This window comes from Rhizoctonia solani, chromosome 10 (assembly GCF_016906535.1).
Source record: "Rhizoctonia solani chromosome 10, complete sequence".
Lineage (NCBI taxonomy): Eukaryota > Fungi > Basidiomycota > Agaricomycetes > Cantharellales > Ceratobasidiaceae > Rhizoctonia > Rhizoctonia solani.
In genome coordinates, this window is record NC_057379.1 from 1412783 (window position 1) to 1431142 (window position 18360).

General features: G+C 48.2%; 8 protein-coding genes across 8 annotated transcripts; 6 read left to right on the top strand and 2 right to left on the bottom strand.

The window, feature by feature from the left end:
- Window positions 1–977: 977 nt before the first annotated feature.
- Window positions 978–1834, top strand: RhiXN_08613 (Retrotransposable element Tf2 protein; the record flags this gene model as incomplete). The annotated part of the gene is made up of 2 exons (XM_043328429.1): window positions 978–1189; window positions 1231–1834. The coding sequence occupies 2 exons, from the start codon at window positions 978–980 to the stop codon at window positions 1832–1834; spliced, it is 816 nt and encodes a 271-aa protein (XP_043183814.1).
- A 462-nt stretch (window positions 1835–2296) lies between these two features.
- RhiXN_08614 (Retrotransposable element Tf2 protein) lies at window positions 2297–2893 on the top strand (the record flags this gene model as incomplete). The annotated part of the gene is made up of 1 exon (XM_043328430.1): window positions 2297–2893. The coding sequence occupies one exon, from the start codon at window positions 2297–2299 to the stop codon at window positions 2891–2893; it is 597 nt and encodes a 198-aa protein (XP_043183815.1).
- A 108-nt stretch (window positions 2894–3001) lies between these two features.
- On the top strand, window positions 3002–3988 carry RhiXN_08615 (Retrotransposable element Tf2 protein; the record flags this gene model as incomplete). Its single annotated transcript, XM_043328431.1, has 1 exon — window positions 3002–3988. One exon carries the CDS (start codon window positions 3002–3004, stop codon window positions 3986–3988), a length of 987 nt encoding a protein of 328 aa, XP_043183816.1.
- A 42-nt stretch (window positions 3989–4030) lies between these two features.
- RhiXN_08616 (uncharacterized protein) lies at window positions 4031–4531 on the top strand (the record flags this gene model as incomplete). The annotated part of the gene is made up of 1 exon (XM_043328432.1): window positions 4031–4531. The coding sequence occupies one exon, from the start codon at window positions 4031–4033 to the stop codon at window positions 4529–4531; it is 501 nt and encodes a 166-aa protein (XP_043183817.1).
- Window positions 4532–7064: 2533 nt separating this feature from the next.
- On the top strand, window positions 7065–7470 carry RhiXN_08617 (uncharacterized protein; the record flags this gene model as incomplete). Its single annotated transcript, XM_043328433.1, has 2 exons — window positions 7065–7233; window positions 7286–7470. 2 exons carry the CDS (start codon window positions 7065–7067, stop codon window positions 7468–7470), a joined length of 354 nt encoding a protein of 117 aa, XP_043183818.1.
- A 476-nt stretch (window positions 7471–7946) lies between these two features.
- RhiXN_08618 (peptidase C14) lies at window positions 7947–11873 on the bottom strand (the record flags this gene model as incomplete). The annotated part of the gene is made up of 6 exons (XM_043328434.1): window positions 7947–9341; window positions 9463–10914; window positions 10967–11014; window positions 11062–11200; window positions 11250–11380; window positions 11445–11873. The coding sequence occupies 6 exons, from the start codon at window positions 11871–11873 to the stop codon at window positions 7947–7949; spliced, it is 3594 nt and encodes a 1197-aa protein (XP_043183819.1).
- Window positions 11874–12218: 345 nt separating this feature from the next.
- On the bottom strand, window positions 12219–14105 carry RhiXN_08619 (glycosyltransferase family 1 protein; the record flags this gene model as incomplete). Its single annotated transcript, XM_043328435.1, has 8 exons — window positions 12219–12524; window positions 12576–12665; window positions 12722–13105; window positions 13158–13328; window positions 13384–13486; window positions 13536–13884; window positions 13935–14000; window positions 14054–14105. The coding sequence occupies 8 exons, from the start codon at window positions 14103–14105 to the stop codon at window positions 12219–12221; spliced, it is 1521 nt and encodes a 506-aa protein (XP_043183820.1).
- Window positions 14106–14936: 831 nt separating this feature from the next.
- Window positions 14937–17951, top strand: RhiXN_08620 (alpha/beta hydrolase family protein; the record flags this gene model as incomplete). Its single annotated transcript, XM_043328436.1, has 12 exons — window positions 14937–15083; window positions 15225–15633; window positions 15695–15775; window positions 15832–16191; window positions 16245–16324; window positions 16383–16529; window positions 16583–16646; window positions 16699–17007; window positions 17229–17326; window positions 17381–17409; window positions 17460–17526; window positions 17583–17951. 12 exons carry the CDS (start codon window positions 14937–14939, stop codon window positions 17949–17951), a joined length of 2160 nt encoding a protein of 719 aa, XP_043183821.1.
- Between the last annotated feature and the right edge of the window lie 409 nt (window positions 17952–18360).

An 18360-nucleotide genomic window follows, 5' to 3' on the forward strand; every position in this document is an offset into this window, starting at 1 on the left:
TACTAATCATTATTTGTATCTTTACATCTAGCTCATCACATGACTAGCTCTAACTTGGGAAATGATCCTTATTCCTAGCTTAGTTGAGTCATACCTCTCATGAGATTACTAAGGTTCTCCTTATCTAGTAATTTCTAGTGGCACTGCAAATCCTGCTTATGAGTCATTCTGCTTGCCACCAGAATGACTCACACTAATGACTCACTCTAAGTGCTCATTGGCTGCCAAGCATTTCTTGATAGACTGAGTCATGTATTTAGATGTTTCTATTTTTAACTAATTGCAGTTCAACCCAAGAGCAGCCACATTCCATCCTAGTCATATCTGTGCCTTCCCACCCACCAATCAAAGTCTTAGGAAGCACAGTCCTAAGCAAGTCATATTCATACTCTGACTAGGTGAATGACTCAGTAACCTTGCCACTCTAGGGTATAAAAGGGGACTCTTGCATACCCTTGGAGGGCACCCACCCTTCACTCTTACCACTCACTGTTACTGTTGACTGTCACTCTTGGGTTTGGGCTTGCCCCCCTCAACTGTGTGATATTTTGTGCCTCAAGATTTCAAATAACTTAAACTTGTATAAGTGGATCTCCCAAGTACCCATAGTGTGGAAAGGTTGTAGACCTGATACAGAGTTCTTAGGTTAAGTGAACAGAAGGCAATCATCCTTAAAGAAGGATATATACTAAGTAACCAGTTAGTTCCTGCAACTAGGAGTGAAACTTACATAATCTCTGCCAAAGGGAACCTGAGCCAGTACTCTTGCTCTTACAGAAATACTTACTAAGACACTTTACACTGAGAAAAGATATATCTGTAGTTGATTGTATTCAAGATAGCTAGACCCAGAGAACCCTAAAGAAGCTACTTCTTTACTTAGCTTGGAAATTGGGAAATCTTCCAACACAGACTCTGCTCAGCACCAGAGTCTCAACCTCTTTTCCCCAATTTACAACACTCTTGATGGCAAACAAATGACCAAGACCTTCCTCATATGTAACACAGGGTTGCACGCTGCCATCTTGGGATTGAAATGGTTGGACGCCCATAACCCAGAGATTGATTGGAATTTGCGCACCCTCACTTTCCCTCATACGCCCCCAGAACACGTGGCCATTGCCAAAGAAGAGGAAGCTGACAAAAATCCACTCAAAGGAGTACCCCTGAATACCATCAATACGCCAAGGTATTTGGGGAAGAAGAATTCAACAAGCTTCCCCCACACAGACATTACAACATTGGCATTGAACTGACAGAAGAAGGCCCTCTGAACTCCCCTCTGTATAGCATGACCAACGCTGAGTCAGCCACACTGAAGGATTGGCTCAGAGACAAACTCAAGGCCAGGAAAATCCATCCCAGCAAATCGTCCATCAGTTCCCCTGTCATGTTTGTACCCAAGAAGGATGGCTCCCGCCAATTAGTTGTTGACTACCATTGTCTTAACAACCGGACCAAGAAGAACATATACCCGCTGCCCCATCCAGATGACCTTATGGCCCAGCTCCGTGGCGCCAAAGTCTTCACTAAGTTAGATCTGAGATGGGGTTACAACAACGTCTGTGTCAAGGAAGGCAACAAATGGAAAACCGCTTTCCGCACCAAATACGGCCTATACAAGTCCCTGGTCATGACATTTGGCCTGACAAACGCTCCTGCTTCCTTCCAACACTTCATGAACAAATTGTTCAAGGACCTGCTTGATGTATGCGTCATCATTTACCTCAATGACATCCTGATTTACTCCAAGGATGACGCAACGCACGCGCAACACGTCCATGAAGTCCTACAGCGCCTGATGGAGAACCAACTATTTTGCAAGGTGTCATAACCCATATCTGGAGGGGTTATTACCATATATATCCACTGTCAAAGATATATATAGTATATGTGATGCACAGTGATATAATAATATAAGTTGCTGGGGGACATTGCACTCCCCCTGCCCCCCTAGCCGCAGGCCAATGTTAAGGGAGCCCGCGGGCAAGGTCTGAATAATATATTATTATAGAAGAGATTATGTCATCCCCCCCCCCACCTCAAATCCGTAGTAGTTTAGTATAGTATTTGATAAAGGACTGGAGGGGGGGAGGTCATGTGACCCTGGTGGACTGTCAGTCTCTAAGTCATGAGCCCTTAGAGTAATGACAGTTCTGACTGCATATATGTGAGTATATGCGGCCTTCTAAAGACTGTAGAATATCCTATTAGTAGGTGGCTTGGTCAGGAGACATGCCAGCAAAGGCATGGGTCATGACACAAGGCGTCCAAATGCATGTTCCACGTTACTTCCATGGAATACCTAGGAATCATTGTGTTGGACAAAGGTTTTAGCCTGGATAAACTTAAGATCCAGGCAGTCCAGGAATGGCCAACGCCAACCAAGGTCAAAGAAGTCCAATCCTTCCTAGGGTTTGCCAATTTCCTACAACGGTTTGTAGCCAACTTTAGTCACATGGCACAACCCTTGCACAATTTGGTTAAAAAGGATACAGCTTGGAATTGGGGCACCAAGGAACAAGAAGCTCTCCAGGGTCTAAAGGATGCCATCACAAACGCGCCAGTTCTGTGTCACGCTGATCCAGCAAAACCCTATTTCCTAGAAACAGATGCATCCGGCGCAGCCTTGGGTTCCATACTGAGTCAACAACAGGAGGACGGACAACTACATCCCCTGGGTTTCCTGTCAGAATTGTTCAAGGGTGCCAAACAAAACTATGACACCCACAATAAGGAACTCCTGGCAATTATCTGGTCATTCAAATACTGGCGTATATTCTTGGAAGGAACAGAACATCCAATCACTGTCTTCACGGATCATTGTAACCTGGAGTATTGGAAGGAGTCTAGAACCTTCAACCAATGCCGTGCACAATGGCACCTTCTATGAGCCGGTTACAACTTCCATATTGTCTATTGCCCCAGGAAACAATCAGGGAAGCCGGACGCACTTTCACGCCAATTGGATCATGCCAATATTCCACCCGCCAACCAGACCATGCTTCCAGACCCTGTGTTTGCCAATGTAGCCCTAGTTACTCCTGAAAAGGAACTCCAACAACAAATTGAGGCAGCACTGGATCAGGATGAGTCCCTGGAAGAAATCCTACAATTCCTGCAAAATGAGTCTAAGGCACCACCCTCTATCAAACGCGCGTTCAAGGACTACGAGATGGAAGCAGGCTTGCTATTCTACCAAGGACGCATTGTGGTACCAGACATTGGAACATTAAGGACAGACCTGCTCTGCATATTCCACAACAGCCCTTTAGCCAGTCACCCAGGTAGACAGCAAACACTGGAACTTGTTTCAAGGAATTACTACTGGCCCGGAATATGCGCAGACACTTACTGGCACATAGACTCCTGTGAAACTTGCCAACGCATTTGCAAACCCAAGTATGCTTCCATCCCCCCCCAGCCACTGGAACTACCAACAAGACCCTGGCAACACATCTCCTACAACATGATTGTAGACTTGCCAAAGGATGGAGGGAACAACTCAATCTTGGTCATTGTGGACAGTTTCAGCAAGTACATCATACTGGTGGAATGCTCCAAAAAGCTCAAGGCTCCTGAGCTAGCAGATTTGTTCTTACGTCACGTATGGAAACGCTACGGTATGCCTGAAAAAACAGTATCAGATTGTGGAAGGGTCTTCAACAACAAATTCCTCAAGGCGCTGTACCAGCAATTGGGAATAGACCCCCATTACTCCTTGGCTTACCACCCCCAGAGCAATGGCCAAACGGAGCGGGTAAACCCCACAGTTGAGCACTTCCTAAGGGCTTACTCAGGAATCAATCAGAAAGACTGGGTCAAATGGTTACCTATGGCGGAATTTGCCTACAACAATGCAGTACACAGTAGCACCGGCAAATCCCTGTTTAAAGCACTATACAGGTGGGAACCATCACTTACCCCAAGCAATGTTCCAACCAACGTCCCTGAGGCAGACAAAATGGCCACCCAAATGGAAGCTTGATGGCAGGAAATAGAGGCAGCACTCCGGCAATCAAAGACACGCATGACAGCTGGAGAAACAGGAGAACCAATCAGCTTTGAAGTTGGAGAGGAGGCCTGGCTAGACGCCAAAAACGTGAAGCTAAAGACCCTGAGTCCTAAGCTGACCAAACAACGCCTAGGCCCCTTCAAGATAACCAAGAAAATCTCCAACCGCGCTTATTGCCTGAAACTCCCACCATCTATGAGAATCCACAACGTCTTCTACGTTGGACTATTGTCCAAAGTAAAAAGGGATGACAAGCGCGCCTTTGAAAACCAGCCCCCACCAGTTACCATAGATGGGGAAGAGGAATACAAGGTTGAAGGAATCACGGACATGGAAGAAAGGGACGGGAAATGGTTCTTCAGAGTAAAATGGAAGGGTTATGGATCAGAGGAGAATACCTGGGAACCAAGGGAAAACCTCAAGAACGCCAAAAAAATCCTAAAAATTTTTGAAAAAGAAATGAAGAAAAAGGCCCTTGGCGCTGCCAAGGCCCTTAAAGGGGGGGCAGTGTTGTAGACACACTCAATACCAGGGAATTTATTCCCATTTTCTCAAATTTAAACAAAGGCAAACGGAGTACATTTTTGATCACGTGACTTTGGCGCTTATATCATACGCTAAGCGCCAAGCCATGTCCCCATCCGCGCTTAATCAGCATACGTAGCCACCTCCACCTATGACATCATCATGACACGTCAGTGACATGTATGCATGAGTAAGGCCAACTGCGGATTGGGGTTCTTATTGGATTAGATATTGCATATAATGTATTTGTAATTAGTTCATCTGTAGAATATATAAGGAGGCCAACCAACCATGGTAACACCCAGGTTGATTACCTCTTGTTGCACTCCACACTGTACAAGGCCTTAGGCCAGTAATTACTTAGCAGCACCCCACTTGTACTTGTTGCCTTAAGCAGCTCTCTCATTGTAGTTACATAGCTTGCCATTGCCCTTACGGCCTTGGTCACTGTACTTGGATAGTTAGTCATTGTAGGTAGCGCCTCCACCGCCTTAAGCGGTTTACACTTAGTTCCATACAGCCTCAAGCGCCCGCTACCTAGACAACCCTTAAGGATGTCTAGGACAACAGCTGTGAGCAGGCGTGATGTGGAGCAGGTTTTCTGCAAGTGGGTGGATCAACTGTCTAAGGTTGCAGGTAGAGGGTGCAGTGACCAGGGGTACATGGGCAATAGGAGTATTCTGCCTTATAGCAATTCCCTACTACATGGGGGTGGGGGAATTTTGATTATTCTTTCCTGCAAGGTAGCCCCAATCACGTGATTTTGGTTGTGCTAGTACAGGTACTCTTCTTGGTGGTTGAGTCTTAGTAGTGGGTGGTACAGAACGGTTTGCAACCAACATAAGGTCAATTACCTAGTGTCCTAGACATCTGTAAGGACGTCAAGGCGGAGGGCGCTTGTGGCTGGGTATATCTAAGTAGAAACCGTGTAAGGTGGTGAGCAAGCTATCCTACAACAACAACCAGCTATACTACAATGACCAGGGCTGTAAGGGCAATGGCAAGCTATGTAGGTACAACAAAGAGGCCGCTTAAGGCGGTGTAGACTAAGTAACTAAGTGGTTTACTGGGCGTATGGCCCTTGTACAATGTGAAGATGCAACAAGAGGTAATCAACCTGGGTGTTACCATGGTTGGTTGGCCTCCTTATATATTACAAGACTGAACTAATTACAAATACAGTATATGCAAAACCATAACCAATAAGAACCCTGCTCTGCAGTTGGCCTTACTCATGCATACGTGTCACTGATGATGTCATAGGTGGAGGTGGCTACATATGATGAGTAAGCGTGGATGGGGACGTGGCTTGGCGCTTAGTGTATGATATAAGCGCCAAAGTCACATGATTAAAAATGTCCTCTGATTGCCTTTGTTTAAATTCGAGAAAATGGGAATAAATTCCCTGGTATTGATTGTGTCTACAACAGTCAGCAACCCCCTCCCCCTTTCTTGGAGCTGTGAACGTACCTGTCCCAGATATCCAATCCAAACCTTGGCGCTTTGTAGCGTGCAACCAGGTGTAAAGGCGGAGAGGGAGGGAAGTGAGATGACTGTTTATGACCAACGCAAGAGGCAGGTTGCTGGAAAGTCTGTTGGGATATGGTTCATACCTGTTGCACCTTGGCCCTGAATCTATGTAACTGTGTTTAAGGCACAATCACAACCGTTGTAAAAAGAAAGATAATGTCATACCAGTGGTTTGTTATCTTGTTCTAATCTACATTTGGGGGCATAAGCTAGGACTAGTTGTCAGACATAAGCAGCACACGTCCACGGTGGTTGTCAATGCCCAAGCTGGCTGAGCGCTAATCGCCAAGAGGCACAGCCTGGCCAAGCAATGACAACATGACCACTCTTCCGGTTTGATTGACAACCCAAGTGAGAGTTGGATAGCACAACAATTCCTTAGCTGTCTAATGACCGGTAGAAGCTGGCATGTCTGACGGATTTATAGGCCGCACCTATGATCACTGAGGCGGAGAGCATCTGACGTCGCAAGCAGTCCACACTCTGCGCCATACAAACGCAAATCATCTCAACTTCCATTAGCTCAAGACCACCAACCAGGTTTACCAAGCTAGTACAAGAGCCAACATCACACAATACCAACGTCAGCATCCACTGCTTTACCTCTGTCAGCTTTATTGTACTTGCTCTTGGCAAGTTCTTTCCACTGTATGCCTGGCGTTTGGGTTTGGTCTGAATTGGATCGTACAATGAACATGTCAAATCTCCACCACCACATTTGGATACAGGGTATTTGCAGAGCATGGCACTTTGTTCACCATTGTGTGTATCACTCAGGGCATCATCCGAGCTCAGTCTGATTCGACCAATCAAGTTATGGTATTTTGTACAACACACACAAGAATACATGATTTGCCACTGCATAAACGTACATAAGTATATATAAATCATTCTGTACACCGCTTCCTATCTACTTCAGATATGCAAGTCAGCATATGGTCATTCATCAGCCACATCCTCAGCTCTCACCTTGCTCTCAGCCCACATAGCATCCATGCCACTCCTCACCGAGCAAAAGGGGCTGGCTATAGTCCGTGTGGAGTATGCCTTCAGGTCCAATGGTATACACATTCTCAAGAGCAGGGAAAAGCTTGAGCAGATTGGTTGGAACCCAGAACAGCAGCTGCAAGTTGCGGCCTTGCGCCCACCCATCACCATCAATTGTCAGTCCATCAGCTATTGCACGGTGGCGTTCTCTCAGATCTGGCGTCAAAGGGTCAAGTTTTGACGGCCCGGGTGTACCGACTATTCCTGGTGCCTTCCATACTCAAATCGTTGAGTCCCGTGAGCCCAATACAATGTATGCGCCGTTGGATGAATATGCCACCAAGTCAACCCAACCCTGGTGCCCTTTGAGCGGCTCACATGCAGGAGCTCCATCCAACACCCTCCACACTTGAACGCTTCCATCAGCCAAGCCAGATACAATGTGATGGCTGTTGGGTGAGAACACGATCGACTTAACCAAGTACTGATGTGCGTTTAGGGGACCTAGAACTAAGTCACCACCGTGCAAGTCAAAGATGCAGATATTGCCATCATTGGACGCGGAAGCAACGAGCCTACCATCTGGCAAGAATGTCACTGATGTAATAGGTTTTGTGTGCTTATGCAACCCAAACGGATCAAACACTAGCAACAGCGTCTTCAAGTCCCACATACAAATCTTCCCATCACCACAGCCCAAAACAAAGCGCTTGCCATTGGGAGAGAATGCCACAGAGTTGACCTTATCTTTGTGTCTTCCAATCAAGTTGGTAGGCGTCAGAGTCCCATTGCCCACATCCCACATCTGTATTGTGTTATTGTCCAAGGCAGAAACAATGTGCCTGCTATTGGGCGAGAACAAAATCAACTCAACCCAGCTTCCATGCGCTCAAAGTGGGCCCGAGAGCAGCTTGCCACTGGTGGCATCCCACAAACATATATCGCCAACACCGCCTGAAGCAAGGTATCTGCTGTTGAGTGAGAACACCACCAAGTTGATCCAAAGGGCGTGTGCAAAAAGTGGCTCGAGAGCGGGAGTGCCGTCGTGTGCATTGAACATATAGACCGCATTGTCAAGACCCGCTGCTGCAATGCGTGACCCATCAGGCAAGATTGCAACAGAATAGACTGTCATTGTTGGCGTCTTCCAGCTTGATGCGTGAGAAGATGTTGAGTAGAGTGCGTTCCACATCTTGACGCCATCCAATGAGCACAATGCAACTCGTGTGCCATTGGGTGAGAACGCAGCGGAGGAAAGCGAATTGTTGTGTGTGCCAAGTAGGCAAGGGTTTGAGTAGCCGTTCTCTGCATCCCATATATATACGCACCTATCAGAGCCAGTGATGAGTTTGTCTCCGAGCGGCAAAAACCCAATGGATGTGATTCTGTTGTTGTGTACTTTGGGTGGGGAGTGTGTGGCGGTGCCGTCCTGTAGACTCCAGATGCGCAATTCACTGGATCTATGGCCAGTGAGAAGGTGCTTGCTGTTTGGTGAAAAGGCGATTGATTCCACTGGGGATTGATGAGCGTCAAATGGAAATGAGAGAGACTTGCCAGTGGATGCGTTGTAAATAACAATAGGAGATCTACTTCTCACCAAGCCATGGGCAATATGCTTGCCATCGGGAGAGAATGCCGTGCAGGTGGTTCGGTAAATATAGCGTTTGATGGAGTTGGGTATGACACTGCCATTGCCACTGTCCCACATCCGCGTTGTCCCGTCATCGGACCCTGAGAGGAGATACTTGCCATTGGGCGAAAAACACACTGACGTCACCCTACTTTTATGCTCCCTGATGACGTCATATATGCAGTTGCCCGTTTGTGCATCCCGGACAATGACTGTGCCGTCGTTAGAAGCAGAGGCAAGCAGCGATCCGTCGGGAGAGAATGCCACACATCTGACCCATTCGGTGTGCCCCTGGAGGGGTCCTAGAGCAACTGCTCCGCTGTGGCCATGCAATACGCGAACTGTGCCATCAAGAAATCCAACTGCAAATCGAGACCCGTCAGGGGAGAATGCTAGCGAGTAGGGCGCCGAGTGCGCTGACCACGTTGCAAGTAGCGCTGTTTGACTTTGTTCTATTGCAGGCCCTTGCAGATGAAGGAGCCCCCGAGTGCGGCCCCAGTATTGTTTGTGTACCGAGCTTGAGTGATGGCAAAATGCCAATGCCGAGATGTATATATGCGGCGTCGACTCCGAACCCAATCCGGCCGCATACTTTGAGACAAAGATCCACGAGTCATTCAGTGACTGCATCAGATCTGATGATCCACTTTCGCCCTATCACACACCATCAGCCTGGTATAACTAACACTCTACGCAAATAGCTTGCCGTCAGCCATGGCTTAAGTGCGGACAGCATGCTGATGCCCTTGTCGAGCGTGCGCTTCAGGCTCATCACCTCCATCCAGAACAGCAGTCGATACGATAGGAAGCCTTCTAGCCCTTTCCGAACTGCCTCACAAGGCGTGCTCTTGACCGCATGGTCTCCCCAATAATGCGCAGTATACGATAGCGCCGGCGAGATTGACCTTGTTATCCGGTCTTCTATGTTCTCTACTTTGCTATCAGTTACAAACGAGCTTTCCAGACCACATATGTTGAACCGCAGCTGGTCTTCCATCACCTTGAAGCACCGTTCGCCCAGCAGCTGACAGTGTTTCGCCTCGTCGCAGTAGAACCGTGTCGATCGTGTCTTGTCAAACATAAAGTCAGGGAACGATGCATGCAGCGTGGTGATTTTGCTCTTGCGTTCTGACACGTGCAGCACCGAGTACAGAGACTGCAGCAGCATGTCGGCTCTTGTCGGCTTTATACCGGCGAGCGCTGCGAGTGTGTCGACGTCGACCGGCTCTCGAGCGCAAACTGCCGTCCATAGCATTCGGTACATTTCGTCTTGTTCCTCTGGTTCGTCCTCTAGTTCCCCAATTGCAGCTTCAAGGATTGTTGTATACAGCCGGTCAATTCCAACGTGTCGTGGACCCGATTTGGAAGATGAGCCGAGAATAGCTTCAAGTCGATCCCGGTCAACCACAGTCCTTTTTCGTCGAATGTACCGAATCGATGTGGCCGCGTATATGAACAAGCAACCGGACAGCCTCGCAAGATGGCTGACCTCGGACTCGGATACAGTGCTGTTTGCAAGTTCGTCCCGAATGTATAGCTCGATGTCCGCTTGCACAAGTGACTCCTCGATGTCATGTAGCCTGCAGATCGAACGGCTCCGGTCGGACTGGGACTCTATCCTATGGCGGATGTCCGGCTCGGGTCGGCTGGTCACGAAGAACTTCACAGGCAGATCGGCAGCGACTCTGAAGAGCACGTCGAGCATCGTTCCTACCCCGTTCGCGCTGTTGCATTCGTCAAGTGCATCAATCACCACCACAAGGCCATCCGGTATGTCGTCCTTCACTCGATCTAGCGGCTCTTTGATCAGTCGTTCGCATTGCTCCGTTAGAGCCTGGGTCCCGATGTCAGGATCCCTTCCCAGCACCTCCACGACCGCGGTTTGAAAACTCATTGAGTAGCGGGCAAGTTGATATGTGATTGTCGGTATGATTCGTCCCACGTCGTGGCACTCGCTCGATCTTCGCGTGCAGAAGAAGCTCGCGCCAAGCAGCCCACGTTTCCTGAGAGTCTCGGCAAAGGTATATGCGATGGTGGTCTTGCCTGTGCCAGCCATGCCACTCATCCAGTAGATGTTCGGTGTCTGAGAGTCGGCTGACCATTCGTCGAGCTCGAGCAGGATCTGGGTGCGTGTGTGTTCGGTACACGATCGGCGATTGACTTCGGTAGCGAGAGTGGAGTTATATACAGCTGATTTAGATGGGGACAGCTCCTTGAGACGGTTATTCTTTCATTGGATATCTTAGTAGAACCCCTCATGTGAGCATGCTCAAACCTACTGCGGTCTGCTCTTCCACACTGCTCCATACCCTCATTGTCGCATCGGCCTGTTATTCCTCATAAGTAACTTACTAAACTCCAAGCAAGCACTCACTTGTAGTTGGCGGAACGCCCTCTCGATCCCATGGTATGCTCTCAGGACCTCGCGCTGATCTTGTTCGGCTTTTGCTATGTTACGTTCTATAGGTTGACCCCGTTTCTTTTCAATGACCTTCATTTGTTCCGTTATCGACCTGTATACCTAGTCAGCCCTTCTATCTCATATGACACTGCGATCCTCACTTCTTCATTCTGGTTATGAAGTCAGACATATGCGCAGGGTTTGACTTCTGTACATGATTGGCTAGGGTCTGACTCAGCGTCTCTAGTTCGAGTAGGAGTTCTTCGTACTCCGTCTTGTACCCTGGGTCTATCTGTATTTGTGCCGATGGGTCAGTACATAGCCTTCACTCCATATGAAAAGCATATCCAGCTGACCTCGAGTGCCTCGAGACATGATATCATAACGTCGATAGCGACCTGTAGTGGCGGGAATAGTCCAACGCCTTGACGAAAGACTTTAAGCGCCTTGCTAACGCGTTTGGGCAGTGCCCCGTCGGCTGATTTTTCGCGAGAGGTTTTTACTCCAGACCCCGTGGCAGATGTAGCCTCATGGTGAGAAGACTGGGCCATCTTCTGCATTGGGCTATCTTCGATGGGAGGCGGAGGTGAAGTCGACATATCACGAGAAACCGTAGCGGCAGGCCCCACGTGAGGTACTTCGCTTGAGGAGGGGCCGGATACTTGAGTCGCATTATCAGCACCCGCGGCAGGCTCTGGTGTCGTAGCATGTGATCGCGGACGCTTTGTGGTTTGGGGGGCCAAAAAGTCAAGTGGGCCCCGTTTGGGGCGGGGCGTAGAAGACATCAGCAAGGATACGGGGTAGAGGTAGAATAACTCTGAGTATGAGTAATACTAATCACCGCAGTTGGACTCTAAGTTTGGGGCGGGGCTGTATGAGACGGCAATCGAGGGTCGAAGTGGCTCGTCTAAGGTGGTTAGGGCTTGGTTTGATATCATGCCCATTATAAACGGTCATATTATCCAATTCTGACAGATTTAGACGCCACTACAGATAGAGGGTCATGTGATGTGTTTTATTGAGACATAGGTATTGTACAAGCTATCTATTCGCAGAGTTACCCTATTCCGGATATACAAATAGATAGATTCCACGATATCGTCATACTTCTGATATCGCCATTCATTCGTTCAGAGCCCCAATGCTTTACCGAACCTCTCTAGTTCCAAGTCCCCGCTTCCGCTTGGCGCTAGCGATTTGACAATAGCCTTGCCCAACAGCTCAACGTTCCTTCGTTGGTGTCCGCCCCTCGGACCTTTAGTAAGCTCTAGAATATGCTTCATCTCATTGCGAACCGCGTCGTCCGTGCCCACAATCTTGACTTCGGTAGCATTTTGATAGGCTGTGGACTTGGCAGGTCCGGTGCGAACTTGGAGAAGCTCAAAACCGCAGTCGTGCATAGCAGAAATTTGCACAGCGTTCGTTGGTTGATCTCCCTAAGTGCATATAAGCAACCGAGACGTGGACGTATGCAAAATGGAACTTACAGCCATGGGCCAAAGGATCATAGGAACCCCACGGACAAGCGCCTCTGAGATTGAGTTCCATCCGCCATGAGACAAGAAGTAATGAACGGCCTAGGATTGATTGAGATTGGGAATCTTATGAATAAAAAAGGGGTTATTATACATACAGGATGCTCGAGAATCGCGGTTTGGTTCGTCCACTCGGGGAATATTGCATTCCCCGCCTGTATATGCGCGTCCATCCAGGATTGATCAATTTTGGCAATCGGAGAAGAGAGAGCTAAAATAAATTTGAGCCCGGCCTTGGGTATCTCGTCAATGGCTGCAATCAGATGGGACAACGAGGTCGGAGGAGGAAAGAAGATCGACCCAAAGGCAATGTAGATAACCGAGTGCGCGCCTTTTTCGACCAATGCACTATCTAGGAACCGTGCGACTCGGGGTTCGGGATCAATTGGACTAGGTGCAGCCAGATCTACTCCAGGTCCCACAAAGAAAGTAGTCAATGGCTTATCAAGTCCGTAGGCGAGAGCACCGGCCGAGATTGGTTCCTTGAGACAAGACTAAGTACGCTGCTTGTTGGCTTGAGATAACACAACATACCATTTCAAAAGTCGTGCAGCAAGTCATTATGTCAACGTGTTTGAGCAGATTCAACCATCGCCCGAACGAGGTCGTGAAGAATGGCCCGAGCATGGGGATGTTTTGAGGGAAAAGCTCCCATTCATGGTGAACAAAAACACCCGGAATGCAAACTAATCGATCAGAAATTGCCTGCAGAGAAAGGCTATGATTAAGAAAACCCCAGGTTATGCAAAGTAGGATTCACCTGTAGGAACATCTCGCTAGCTTCCTCGAGCGAAAAGTCAGGATGATGGGATATGTATTCGAAAATTCTACCACTGTGCCCGTTGTCCTTATTCCCCACATGACTTGGATCTAGTTAGCCTCATTACCAGACACGGAACAAGACGGACCTACCCCATTAGCGACGCAGCTGTGGATACCCACCACGCTGCAATAGGCAGCCCATGAACGTGTTTGCAAGGTACCGATACACCTCCGTTAAGAAGGTCTTCAATTATCCAACTTGGCTTTCTAATAGCTCGACCTTCAGCATGAGTTACGCTGGGTTCCTGAAGTTCTCTAGCTATCCATATCCCGAAGCAATCTTCCAGGTATTTGATTATGTCGGTTGGGTTGATCGTCGGTAGCCTGGGCTCGTCATCTTCAGGAGTACTCACAATCCTGATTCGGCTCGCGTGTTCGGAAGACTGAGCGCTCAGATATCTCCTTGCTTTAGGCATTTCCGGGGCATAAGCATATAGAGCTACAGGAAATGTAAGTAGAGAACTGTGGTGGCCCGAAGAACTCACGTACAAACGAATAAATCTGGGAACTTTTCGACCATCCTGAGAGCTGTTTTTATAGCTGGCCGCAGATGGCCTAGGTTTCCTGATCAGTAAATATGGTTAACTGAGATGTACCAGACAACATACCCCAGGCGGGCCCAGAGATAAATATAATGTGCTTCAACGTTGAATCGGACATGTTCAGAGGTGGCTTAGTATTGGATAGTTGATGATGGGCTGTAGTGACACCAGCCCTCACTATTTATACAGTCTCCTCTTGCCGTATCCACTCATATAGTTATTTTTGCGTATTCCGCACGCATGGTTCTCATATGTAGAGAATCGGGTATATCAGTGATAGATGTCACAAATAGTCAAATTGGCCTGTGAGATAGTGAGATTCATTGCCATTGGCCTGTGAAGAGGCAGGGCGTAGGCAAATGGATGTTGTGATTGGGTTGGGGGGCTAAGTTCATAACTGCCGATCACGGCCCAGGCTATGCCCAAATATTACGTCATTGTCATCGGGTCCATCTTTCTCACTTCCATTGCTACTATGGCCGATCGTGAATGGGCTACTGGGGACAAGCACGGGGCACGAGGGGCGATAGAGTCCATCGGCGGTCATAGGTTGTTTCTGACTAGTTGCATTAAAATTTCACGGATGTTTTATTAGCCATTATATCTGTTAGGTTAGGAAAATCATGGAACTGGTTCGATGCGGTATGAATATGCTATTGTTATAACCCCAGAAGGTAGTTTCCCCATTGCAATGCACATGATTCTTCTTCGAGTTGATTTACGTTAAATCTGATGTAACCTATAGGCTTGCCGTACAGTCCGTTGGCTGTGCAACGCAATGTCCTTTTGTAAGCGTCACTAAACCACACTTAGGTATGTATTATTTGTGTCGTCTGCTCGATAGGAAGTTAAGATCGTTTGCCTATGCAGGGCTCAATAGACCCATTGCAGTAGTACTCCTTTCTACGCATTTTCCGTCTTGTCTGTCTGCACTGTTTGTAGTTCGGCCATGGACGCGCGGACCGAGCCAGAGCTTGGAGCCCCATTGCACTGGGCGTCTGTCGATTTCGATGCTATCTCCTTCTGTAGGGATACCTTCGGATCCCCTACCACGAATAGCGATTTTACTTCGATTAACCGTACCGCCAATTCCAACGTGCGTTCCGCATGTTCTCGTAGCGCCGATTCGCTGCAGTGGAGCCATCAAGATAAAGCCAACAACGGGGATTCTGCCTAAGATGGGATACACATCACAGTGAGGCTGCGTGGAATTCTTCGTGATGGTGCTCATATACAGCAATTGGTACTCTTCCCTCTCGGGCATGGATGGGTTCTACACAGTGAATGCAGTGCCGAATTTTGTAACGTCGAGTCAAAGATAAAGATGCGATGGAGTGAACGACGTACGCTTAACGATATGGCTCCTCGAGGACCTATTCTATTTGGCGTCGCTGCGCTTGCCTCGGTTGTCAGCGCAAGCTCTTGGTCGCTCCCCGAGGGCTACCATCGATTTGCACCTCGTACAGAGGGATTCAACTGGAGCCCTTGTGATGAGGATGCCTCTGGTTCCCGTGAATGCTCCCGTTTTGAGGTTCCTCTCGATTGGGCAAATAGTACTGCTGGAAAGGCAACGCTTGCCGTCGCGCGATACAAGGCCACAGCAACTCCTAGACTTGGGACTCTGTTTATCAATCCTGGTGGCCCAGGTGCGTCACACTCCTCCGCTCAATACCAAACAAAATGAAACAAATCCCTCATTCTGTATAGGTGGCAGTGGAGTAGGAACAATAATATCATCCAACGCCGAAGAACTTTCTTCAATGTCGGGTGGCCAGTACGACATCGTTAGTAAGTACACTTTTATTGTACTAAAAGGTCGTCTTGAGCTCATCCATTGCAAACAGGTTGGGATCCTCGTGGTGTCGGTTCTTCTGTCCCGCGCGCAGAATGCTTCAAGACCGCAGCTGAAGAAGCCGCGTTCTGGGAGGGCACCATTCCACACGCCGGGTTAGAGGCTCGAGGAAATTTCACCGATCAGCATGATCTTGATGTCTTTTACGAACAAGTCGACGAAGTGGACGTCTTGCTTGAGGAACTCGGCGAAAGATGCATAAATTTTAGTCCTGAGACTTTCCAGTATATCGGAACCGCTGCTGCTGTACGTGATATGGTTGCGATGCATGATATTCTAGAGGGACCGGATAAGCCCATCGATTTTTGGGGATTATCTTACGGCACAGTCATTGGCATCTATTTGGTCAACAGTACGTTTCAGTCATGGTTGGCACCAGTTAATTAGTTTAACAGTTGGTTCTAGTGTTCCCGGATCGCGTTGGGCGCGTAGTACTTGACGGTGTTGTGGATCCTGTGTACTGGGCGAACCACCCCGCGCACGAGGTTAGTTAGTAAAAACCAGACTATGTTCAAACTAAATTCTAAAAAACCGGTTATACAGATGTGGGGAGTCAAGACAGAGTCGACCGATGAAGCATTGACAGGATTCGTTACTGCGTGTGCTGCTGCTGGCCCATCGGGATGCGCCCTCGCTACCAATGATTCTACTCCTGAAAGTCTCCGGGCACTGATGTACGGTCTAATCGATGTAAGTAAAATGCACACTGGTTCATTGAGGAGAACTTATGACTGGTTGTTTAGGCTGCCTATGATTACAAGCGCCAAGTAGGCCCAAATGCCACGATTGGGTCTGCAAACATTCGGTGTGAGTCTAAAATACCGTTGCTTCTGATGTTAAGACTCACAGTTGGAAAAAGCTATACTGTACCAGGGAATGTACTCGCCAACGGGATGGCCCAGATTGGCAAATCAATTAGCTAGATGCGTTGATGAATTCCGCAACGCCTCATTGTTATCAAACTCGACCCACAAGCGATCAATTCGTGCACCCTTAGTCGACCTTGTTCGTCGTCAAAATACCAACAACGGAACCTCTGAAGATGAAAGGGCTGTCGACTACTCGTTCCAAGGCGTAACGTGCGCAGATGCAGCTGACCCAGGCAACGTCACCACCAAGGATGTCTTCGATTTCATGGTAAAGGTTTCTCGTGAAGTTAGTCCAATATGTGAGTTCTCAGATTTTTGTACCAAAGCGGTACGCCTAATTATAATCTCGCCAGTCGGTCCGTCGTGGGGTGACGCCGGCTTGTATTGCCATCGTTGGCCAGTCCGGGCTGTTGAGAGATATACAGGACCCTGGAACAAGAAGCTCGCTAACCCTATTCTTGTGATCGGCATGTGACTCTCCTCCCGAGTTTTTTCGTTGGCTTACCTAGTGGTTAATCAGGCAATGAAGCCGATCCCGTGACACCTTATATCTCTGCAAAAAGGGTTGCAGACGCATTGGGCGATTCTGCTATTTTGATTGAACAAGACGACTATGGTGTAAGCTCTAGCAAGGCGAGGCTATTATATGCGTGTCTAATATGCTTTTTTTAGCACTCGTCGCTCGCTATGCACTCGACCTGGTGTGTAGATCGTCTCTCTCTTTGGATTATCGGCTGACTCCAAATGATAGCACGATAACTGCACTTCAGGATTATTTTATGAGTAATAAGCTTCCTAGCCAAGATAAACTTTGCGGAGTGCGCCGGATCTTCATTCCTTATCGGTCTTTGGGGCTAATTTCTTCGCATGATAGACAAATCAAGAGCTTTTCCCCGGACCTGGCGTCACAAAAGCTACGGTATCTAAACTCAGTGCCCACAGCCTGTCGACCAATTCTATCTCGCTCGAGGAAGAACTGAAAGATGAGCTGGAAAAGGCTCGTGAACATGGGGACAAATTGTTCATCGCCGTCATTGCACTTGCCACCGCCGCCGGCCTTTTGCTCCTGGGCGTCCTGTTCTCGTGCATTCGTAGTCGTCAGAAATCGAAACGTGCACTCGCCACATATATACCCCGCAGAGCATTTGAAAAAGGAGGTGAGGACGAAGGACACACGTATGACGATCCTTACCACGAGGGAGCGGGCGCCAAGCCAGGTGGATACTCGCGCGTCGAGACATGAGTGGGTGGTAGTCTATATGTACGCATATTCTGGAATGGCTCGGACATAATCAAAATGATCACCATCACTCAGTATTGAACATTTTTGTACTATTGGAAGTATTTAAACCTCGTGCACCCCTCCCAAACCGCATAAATGTAACATTTTGATATCAGCGTTACGTTACACTCCTAAACTCTTGAGGTCAGCAAAGTTCAATTTTAACTGATCTAGCCTTCGGTTCCTCACCTCCATCCGCGAAGCCATGTGCAACACCATGTTTTATTCTAGGAGCTTCCGCCAAGATCGGGGCCTATAGTGTGTTTTCTACTGTGTCAACATTCTTGCTCTGGAAATTGGGGTCTAGCGGGGACGAATATGTGCTATATTCAGACCAACGAAATAGTCCATGGTTCCTAACAATCTAATT